This window comes from Eurosta solidaginis, chromosome 5, assembly GCF_040869045.1.
Source record: "Eurosta solidaginis isolate ZX-2024a chromosome 5, ASM4086904v1, whole genome shotgun sequence".
NCBI lineage: Eukaryota > Metazoa > Arthropoda > Insecta > Diptera > Tephritidae > Eurosta > Eurosta solidaginis.
Genome location: NC_090323.1, coordinates 118,627,314 through 118,637,867, shown reverse-complemented (window position 1 = coordinate 118,637,867; position 10,554 = coordinate 118,627,314). Strand labels below are relative to the sequence as shown.

Sequence of the window (10,554 nt, the reverse complement as noted above, 5' to 3'; positions counted from 1 at the left end):
GTTGCAAATCCTCTTATTTGCCCTTTTGCTAGGTTCGTATCGCTAAACTGTTGAATAAATAACTCCAATATTGAATAATGGAAAAATGGCCTTTATTAAAATACTTCACAATAACACTCAAACTGTGCAACGAATAGCTTAATAACCAAACTGATAGCTTAAGTGAAACTGACATTGAAAGTAATACTGCTATTGCTCGCTAGATATCGTCTTAATCGAAACTCAAATCAAACTGAATTACAGCGCATCTACATCTGTCGCCTTTTATACTCTTTGGTTTCCTCGTTCGAATTTTTCTAGAATCTACTAGCATTGTCCATGAGCTCTCAAACTTCTCAGCTATAACTAAAATTGCACAATTTTATACATCTTTTAGGCGCTGCCAGAATCTACTAGTCCAGTAGCTCTCAAACTTCTCAGATATATGCATGTGTTAGTGCATTGACTCTCCGCTGCTCCTCGTATACGTACATGGTACATATATGTAGACGCAGTTATTGTTTCGTTTATGTAGATACATAATGATTGAATTATTGATGTGAATGTTTGTAGTTTACAGTCTCTCGCGCACACATAGGCGTATAAGTAAATGCATCTGTGTGTGACATCTCTCGGCTGCCTTATATATGTGTATACATGATTTGATTATTGACGTAAATATCGCTTAGCATGGCCTTAGTGATGGTATAGCTTAGTGATGCTAATATCCGTGACAATACTTTTAGTTACACGTCTGCACCGTGTGACGTGTGTGGTGATTGAAACTAATTTTGTATTTAGATATATAACAACTTTTTATTAATTAAATAACACTCCTAAATGTATGCGTATACAATATTTTTAAATTTTTTCAGCCTGAATGGAAATTTTTTTGATTGCTGAAAAATCAAAATAATGAAAATAAAATTAATGAATAAACTAATGAAATTACAAAGTATATAAAGTTAAAGTAAAATTTATAATGTACTATCAAACCCGGCAGATGTTGTTCCGCCCTAAATTTGGCATATCTGCATACATTTTAATAAGCTTTTTCCGTCTAACTCAGCCCTACCCCTCTACACTTTTTCCTAATCTCTTTATTCACTCCTCCCTCCGTCTTTTTCGCTTCATCTGCACCTTCGTCTCATTCTATCTCTTTCTCAGTCTCCTTCTCTCTTTTGTTTTCTCTCAAGTTTTTTCCTTCTTCTTCATCTGTTATTTTCAGTCCCAGAGGGTGGTATGTATTTTGTTCCAGTCCCACTCCGAGTCTCAGTCCCAGTCCTAGTCCTAATGCCAGTCCAAGTCATCTCTATTATACTTCCCGAAAAAAAGCATCGTAAACACTAATATAGGCAAATTTTTATACGACATTTCAGGCAAATCGAATAGGACGTATGCAAATAAGTATGTGGGCATTATTAATTCATGTCTTTATTTCGGCTTCGCATGCATATTTATCAGTTTTGCCAAGTTGATGCGACTAAATCGAATATCACAATCATCTTCAGAGCTCTCGTCAACAGCTTTTATTTGATATCCATAATACGCACACATTCTAGCGGTATCTGGGTGCATGTTTTGGCCTATATCTCGAGACCCTAGTCACTCAGCGGTGTAAAACTTATTCTGTATTATAGCACACATCAACAGCATCAATTTGAAACCCATAATATAAAAACACATTCTAGGTGTATCCGGGTCCATGTTTTGGCCTATATCTGGAGACCGTAGTCACCCAGCGGTGTAAAATTTACACTGTACTAAAGCATACATCAACAGCTTCAATTTGATACCCATAATGTAAAAACACATTCTAGGTGTACCCGGGTCCACGTTTTGGGCTATATCTCGAGACCCTATCCTCCCAGTTGTATGAAAATTTTCCTGTACTATAGCACTCATCAACAGCTTTCATTTGATATCCATATTGTATAAACACATTCTAGGGCTATATCTCGAGACCCTAGCCTCCCAGTTGTATGAAACATTTCCTGTACTATAGCACTCATCACCAGCTTTCATTTAATATCCATATTGTATAAACACATTCTAGGGATACCCGGGTCCACGTTTTGGGCTATATCTCGAGACCCTAGCCTCCCAGTTGTATGAAAATTATTCTGTAATATAGCACTCATCAACAGCTGTCATTTGATATCGATATTGTATAAACACATTCTAGGAGTACCCGGGTTAACGTTTTGGACTATATTTCGAGACCCTAGCCTCCCAGTTGTATGAAAATTATCCTGTATTATAGCCCTCATCAACAGTTTACATTTGATATCCATATTGTATACACACATTCTAGGGGTACCCGGGTCCACATTTTGGGCTATAACTCGGGACCCTTCCCTCCCAGTTGTATGAAAACTATCCTGTAGTATAGCATACCATAATTCGCACACATTCTAGCGGTATCCGGGTCCATGTTTTGGCCTATATCTCGAGACCCTAGTCACTCAGCGGTGTAAAACTTACTCTGTATTATAGCACACATCAACAGCATCAATTTGATACCCATAATATAAAAACACATTCTAGGTGTATCCGGGTCCATGTTTTGGCCTATATCTCGAGACCGTAGTCACCCAGCGGTGTAAAACTTACTCGGTACTAAAGCATACATCAACAGCTTCAATTTGATACCCATAATGTAAAAACACATTCTAGGTGTATCCGGGTCCTCGCTTTGTGCTATATCTCGAGAACCTATCCTCCCAGTTGTATGAAAATTATCCTGTACTATAGCACTCATCAACAGCTTTTATTTGATATACATATTGTATAAACACATTCTAGGGATACCCGGGTCCACGTTTTGGGCTATATCTCGAGACCCTAGCCTCCCAGTTGTATGAAAATTTTCCTGTACTATAGCACTCATCAACAGCTTTCATTTGATATACATACATATTGTATAAACACATTCTAGGGGCAACCAGGTCCACGTTTTGGGCTATATCTCGAGACCGTAGCCTCCCAGTTGTATGAAAATTATCCTGCACTATACCACTCATCAATAGTTTTCATTTGATATCCATATTATATAAACACATTCTAGGGGACCCGGGCCCACGTTTTGGGCTATATATCGAGACCCTTCCCTCCCAGTTGTATGAAAATTATTCTGTATTATAGCACACATCAACAGCTTTCATTTGATATCCATATTGTATAAACACATTCTAGGGGTACCCGGGTCCACGTTTTGGGCTATATCTCGAGACCCTAGCCTCCCAGTTGTATGAAAACTATCCTGTACTATAGCACTCATCAACAGTTATCATTTGATATCCATATTGTATAAACACATTCTAGGGGTACCCGGGTCCACGTTTTGGGCTATATCTCGTGACCCTAGCCTCCCAGTTGTATGAAAATTATCCTGTACTATAGCACTCATCAACAGCTTTCATTTGATATCCATATTGTATAAACACATTCTAGGGGTACCCGGGTCCACGTTTTGGGCTATATCTCGAGACCCTAGCCTCTCAGTTGTATGAAAATTTTCCTGTACTATAGCACTCATCAACAGCTTTCATTTGATATACATACATATTGTATAAACACATTCTAGGGGTACCCGGGCCCACGTTTTTGGCTATATCTCGAGACCCTAGCCTCCCACTTGTATGCAAATTATCCTGTACTATAGCACTCATCAACAGCTTTCATTTGATATCCATATTGTATAAACACATTCTAGGGGTACCCTGGTCCACGTTTTGGGCTATATCTCGAGACCGTAGCCTCCCAGTTGTATGAAAATTATCCTGCACTATACCACTCATCAACTGTTTTCATTTGATATCCATATTGTATAAACACATTCTAGGGGTACCCGGGCCCACGTTTTGGGCTATATATCGAGACCCTTCCCGCCCAGTTGTATGAAAATTATTCTGTATTATAGCACACATCAACAGCTTTCATTTGATATCCATATTGTATAAACACATTCTAGGGGTACCCGGGTCCACGTTTTGGGCTATATCTCGAGACCCTAGCCTCTCAGTTGTATGTAAATTATCCTGTACTATAACACTCATCAACAGCTTTCATGTGATATCCATATTGCATAAACACATTCTAGGGGTAGCCGGGTCCACGTTTTTGGCTATATCTCGAGACCCTAGCCTCCCACTTGTATGCAAATTATCCTGTACTATAGCACTCATCAACAGCTTTCATTTGATATCCATATTGTATAAACACATTCTAGGGGTACCCGGGTCCACGTTTTGATCTCAAGACCCTAGACACGTAGCGAAAAAAAGGTAGACGTTGGCCGATTCTCAGACCTACCCAATATGTTCACAAAATTTCATGAGAATCGGTTCAGCCGTTTCGGCGGAGTTCAGCCTCTAAAACCGTGACAGAAGAATTTTATATATTAGATTTTGATTTTTTTCTAAAAAAAATCATAACTCAAGAATGGCTAAACCGATTTGGGACTTCAAAAATTTCATGGCAATCTTTCTATACGTTCTCGAGTTATGGAGTGACAATCAAAATGTACACTTCTTTTTATATATATAGATAAAGGGAATCCTACATTACTCCCCCTCAAGAAAATTTAACATTAAACATATTGAACATAACTCTCTTTTTATGTGAATTATTGGTGTTGTTTGGGTCTGTTGTTCCGATTATTGCAGGTTTTAGTATGTCAATTGGAATAGTTTTAATATTATTATTGATTTCAAGCTTAAATCATTTCTGGCCTTTTTCCACAATTTTGTAAGGTCCTTCATGTGGTTGTTGTAATGAGTGTTTATTAATGACCCGAACAAATGCAAATTTACAAGTTTGAAGATCTTTTGGAACATAAATTCCAGTATCAGAATGTTTATGATGACTTAAATTTGATCTAATATTTCGAAAATGTTCACGTAAATTACTTGAAATTTCAGTTGATGAGAAATTTTCAGCTGATGGCACAACAAGTTCCCCCGGCAAACGTAAATTTTGGCCAAAAACCATTTCCGCTGATGTAGCCAAAATATCTTCTTTTTAAGTTGATCTTAAAACCAGAAGAATGATAGGTGATTGATCATACCAAGTATTTATTCCATCCCTAGCCATAATAGTAGCTTTTAGCTGTCTATGAAATCTCTCAACAATATCATTACTCCGATTATTGTATATTGTTGCGCATGTGCCAACACTTTCTACTTCATTACTACTATGTAACGAGAAACAAGTTTTTTCCAATGTTTGTATTTTTAATAACCATTAAATTAATGAAATTTTACGAAGATTATTCATTAATTCGTGGTTATTATATTGTATATAAACAGTGTTCATCATAAACCAAGTGATTCGGCTCTTAAAATAACGCAATTGTGCGGGAACAATATGTTCCAGACAAATCTCTTTTTTGTGGATAACTTTTAAACGGGTCAAAAAAGTTAACTTTCGCTTTCGGATTCGTAATCTACATAAACGTATATACGCGTCTTTTGATACCTCAAATTTCGGCGTGGACTCCACTATAATGGAGAAATATTTTGGTTCTCTCACGTTGTTCATTATATTTTTTTGGGTATGTTCTTTCTTCTTTTCCATCTTTTCCTTATTTTCTTCGCCCCGCACACACCAGGTCTTCATTTCCATTCGATAAGCGATGTGTAGCATACATTCCATGCATCGTATCCAAGAATGTAAAGGGGAAATTCCGAAAGAAAGCATGCTTTTGTCAACATTTCGCTCTGACAGGGCTCGCATATTGTTCATAACTTTTGGAGAAGCCCCACATATGTAGCACTTTTGCGGTGATGTATATGCCGACACCGCGGTGCAATCTTTGCCATGAATCATGCCCAACACAAACGTTGATTTCACCAGTAAGTTTAGGTTATCTGTTTGAATTGTTGTAGGACGAAGACTGGAAATTTGATCTTGAACAGATTGCACCTCCTTTGCAATTACATATCGTGTTTCTTTTGTAAAAACAAATTTTATCGGGCGGCAGTATATCGTGGAAGATGGAGCAGGATTACTCCAAACTATTACTTTTCGTTTGTTAACCATTATATACATTTGAAGGAGTACTAGTGAAATGAAAAACATACTAGTGTCCGATTTGTTTTCTTCCGAAAATTGATTTTTGTAACAGCTATGCTCAGCTCCATCACATCCCCATTTTATAATTGCATTTAGTTCTTTAACCTCAGGAATAGAAAGCAATACCTCTTCTTGTGCAAGATACAATCTTCGTAAGCTGTGATCAATCAGGGACTGCAATTCAATTTCAGCATAGTTTTCCGTTACGGTAATTTTTTCAGGATAGCATAAAATCTTTTAAAAAGTTATATGAAGGATATATTTTTCTGTTAACTTCTGAAGTGTGCAGCCGGATCAGGGAGTATTCATATGTTGAAAGATTTGAGTCAACTATCATCACAATTGCTTGATCTGGTGACAAACTTTTCTTATTTTCTTCAGATTGTCGTTACTTTTTGATTGCAGTGCCTCTTGATGGTGATGCCCTGGACAACTTCTCAAGTATTTTTGCAGAATTTCTTTTCCCTGATGATCGTAATTTCAATTCCGCTGCCATTAACAGTTGATCATTGTCGACATTGTTCATTATTTCCTTAGCTTTTCGTTTTTTTGTGCGCATAGATGACTCAGAGAAGTTTTTTGTTGGCTTCCCCGGCTAACCTAACCCCCGGCTTAGGAATATCACGAGAATTGCATGGCTCAACATCAAGCATATAATCTGTAAAATCCAGATTTTCTGATAACTATTCAGAGATTTTGCTCAATAAATCTACTTGTAGATCGAAAACAACATACGAATATTATAAGTTAACTAGATGATGTATCTTTTTAATTTTGAATAATCCACATCTCTTCCAATTATAATCAAAATATGGTTTAGTATGGCTTTGTCCGTTTCTCCATCTTTGCTTTTTAGCAAAACTTCAAAGAGTGCATTTCGTGAAATAGCCATAACTAGTTCATGGTATAGTAAAATTTGGTACAGTGCAGTTGGTTTTACTTCAATGCAGTCCGTCTTTGGTATGATTCATTTTTAGCTTTGTTCTCTATTTATATAGTCTTAGCCCACGCGTTTTATTATATCACTTGTCATAGGATAAGAAACTGGGTTTTTACGGGAAAATAATACCTGCTAATGCTTAACAAAAATATACTTACCAATTTCTTTGTTTTAAAGATCCACCTAAGATCTCAAACTCCGAGCGAGATTTAGGTAGGTTTATGTGATGTATACATATATATGTATATTCCCGAAGCACTCAATTGTTTAGAAGTATCACCCATAATAGGCGACCCCCGGTAGGCGTGCATACATAAGTTGATGGGATAAGTGCACAACTCGTTAACAATGGGAAAACTCATATGACAAACAATGAAGGTTATTCAGTGCACAAGTTTCCTTTTTCTGGGTTTTTACCATTTCAGGTATAACTTTCTTTTTTTGGGATCTAGTATTGTAGACTTGAATTGAGGACATTCCATTGTTAGGTCACTGCGCTTCATACGTGGGCGAGGGCATAGAGACCTTAAGTTGGCGATTACAAAGAAAAACGCAAAATTTCGCAATCTTTTATCTGAAAAATGTGTACGTATTTGTTCAATGGAGTTGGGCGGAATCAGGCAAGTTTTATTCTATTGAAAACGAAAAATTTTCTAAGCTTTCCAAACTTTTAGTGGCTGTCTAAAACTAAAAAAAAAATTTTTTTTAAATGCCTACGTGGCTGAAACTTACCAATGCTGTTATAAGCTACGCAAGTATGTTAAATAGAATAGTTTGAAGTCAAAACAGTTATCGAAAAATCTACCACGTGGCCACAAAATAGGTAAAAAATTTTGGACTGTGAAATGATTTTTACACTTGTTTCAATTATCCAAGTTTCATAATGCTTATCATGGTGATCGTGGGTTTTTTACTTTGTTGTGTATACATTTTCTTAACAGTTGGTTATTAATCTGTTGCATGTCAAAACATTTTTGAGATTGGAGAACATTATTTTTTGGACTTTTGGCATCCCAAAAGTGAAAAAAGTTACACTGTGCGTAGGTGAGGTTGACAGTTGCGGAAGCTTTGAAGTTATATAAGCTTTGTATTGCGATTTTCAACCCCTTGAATGACTCCTCGTGTTGTGTTGCGTTATACATAATAAAGCCGTTAATTATGCACTCGGGGGCCGCTGCTGTGGTGTGGAGCTGCGTGTCTTATTTTTCTTATGGCGGGAAACACTCCCCGAAGGTTCTGGGGAATTTTATAGATGTTGAGTGTCCTTTGCCTGCAGTTTTTAACAAAACAGGAACAAGAAAAAATCTGATGTGGTATGACTTCGAATTAAAACATGGTTCAATGTTCTCAGCTTTAAAGAAATATTTTATCCGTCAGTGTATAGATATTTGTCATTGAAATAATATTTTATTATTGCATGTATAACTATTTATTAAATATGTAACATCGAGTAATTTTTACAACACAAAAATTTAGTGCTTCAACAAATTAAAAACAACTGAGCAAACAGCATTATGTGATATGTTCTAAGTAGAAGCGGTGTTGCCAGTGGGATCACGGGGGTCATGATGCATATGGGAAGAGCCCTGAGTAGGTTCCCCGGTTGTTTCGTGTCCACGCACAAGATAAATAGTTGTTTGACAATTCGGGCAAGTTGTGCATAGTTCGGGTTCGGCGACACTTGCAATTGATGGTTGCATGGGTTGCTGTTGCTGATAATGTTGCTTACGGGAGTCCGATGCCAACTGCACGTACGTTTTAGTTAAAGCAAAGATTTAAATTAAGAGAAAACAAATGTACACATTTTTTATTTATAAATATTCAAAAAGAAGTAGGAAGAATAATTTACATGTGATTCTTTGTACGACTGTTTTTTACCCTGCTCCAGGATTGACGATTTTTGTGACTGATATATAGGTTGCTGTTGTTGTAAGTTTTCTGTTACTTGTTGAGTTGGTTGATGAGATTGAGAAGTTGGATGAATTTGTGTTAAATGTGGCGGAGACTGCTGCTTTGATTGATATTGTATCTGCGTACGAGAAGCATCTCCTTGTGCCTGAAGTTGTAATGCATATATATAAGCATATTAGTTTTTATATGCGGACGTAAGTATTTACTTTACCATTGAATTTAGGTGCCCTGCATGATCATAATTATCATTTAGACCCTGTTTTAAGGAAAGTAAATTAAATTAATTTAATATACGTATGATAATAAATTTCGAAAGTATAATACGAAAAGGGCATATCTGACATATTTTTGTAGTCGGGACAGAGCAACTTGAAGTATAGAGAATATAGTCCGACCAAAAGATCGGCTTTGGTTTGCCGATAAATCGGCAATATCTTCATATTCGCATAAGAAAATGTTTTCTTTAACTCGAACAGCGATTAAAGCTCATTTATTGTGAATGCTTCATTTCAAAACCCAAAGCCCAATCCTTAGCCAAAGCTTTGTGTTCTTTACGGAAATAAAACTTAAAAATATCGTTTTGGCGAACGCAGTATGTTTTGAGGATAAAATCTGCTATCAGTTGGTCACTTCATAAGGATTGTTGTTGTTGTTGTTGTAGCGATAAGGTTACTCCCCGAAGGCTTTGGGAGTGTTATCGATTTGATGGTCCTTTGCCGGATACAGATCCGGTACGCTCCGGTAACACAGCTCCATTAAGGTGCTAGCCCAACCATCTCGGGAACGATTTATATGGCCACATTAAACCTTCATGCTAACCATTTCTCCCCACCCCCAAGTTCCATGAGGAGCTTGTGGTCGCCACAGCCTCGTCTGTTAGTGAAACTGGATTCGCCGCTCGAAGGTGAGGTTGACAAATGGGTTTGGAGAAGCTATGTATTACGCTGGCATCCTGAAAAGGTTGCGCTACACAACCCCTTGAATCTGGTATTTTAGTCGCCCCTTACGACAGGCATACCTACCGCGGGTATATTCTGACCCCTAACCCGCTGGGGGTATATATTCTTGTAAAATTTTAACATTTGAGTTGTTTCCGTGGTTTCCAATATAAAATTTTAATAAAGCATAGCACATGTGGCATTTAAGTATGCCTAAGTAAGTCTAAGTATATTGACGTAAATTGAAGCACACTACACAGCACAACATATACTTACTTACTTAGTTAATTGGCGCTTAACCGTCTAAACGGTTATGGCCGTCCAACAAGGCGCGCCAGTCGCTCCTTCGCTCCGCCAAACGGCGCCAATTGGTCACACCAAGGGAGTTTAAATCGTTTTCCACCTGGTCCTTCCAACGGAGTGGGGGCCGCCCTCTACCTCTGCTTCCATAGGCGGGTTCCGATAGAAACACTTTCTTGGCCGGAGCATCATCTTTCATTCGCATAACATGGCCTAGCCAGCGCAGCCGCTGCGTTTTAATTCGCTGGACTATGTTGATGTCTGCGTATAGCTCGTAAGGTTAAATATATGTAGTCGTATAGTGTTTCTTTTCATTTTAGTAAAACTGAGGAGTTTCATATTGTTAGACGAAATTATATTTATTTTCGTACTTAACATTTAATCGGCCATTAAATAACTAGCTTTTCTATA

General features: G+C 37.4%; 1 protein-coding gene across 16 annotated transcripts in view; it reads right to left on the bottom strand.

Moving 5' to 3' along the window:
• Positions 1-8,381: 8,381 nt before the first annotated feature.
• The window catches only part of LOC137253031 (alpha-tubulin N-acetyltransferase 1-like), a 783,286-nt gene continuing 781,113 nt past the window's right edge, over positions 8,382-10,554 (bottom strand). For 13 of the 16 annotated variants that reach the window (XM_067789271.1, XM_067789279.1, XM_067789276.1 and 10 more), the window contains one exon: positions 8,908-9,161. In XM_067789271.1, the coding sequence (XP_067645372.1) occupies positions 9,151-9,161 (11 nt within the window). In that variant the 3' untranslated portion in view covers positions 8,908-9,150. Of the gene's footprint in view, positions 8,740-8,843; positions 9,162-10,554 lie in introns of those variants that run through there. The other 3 variants (XM_067789274.1, XM_067789288.1, XM_067789270.1) reach the window with 2 other exon arrangements.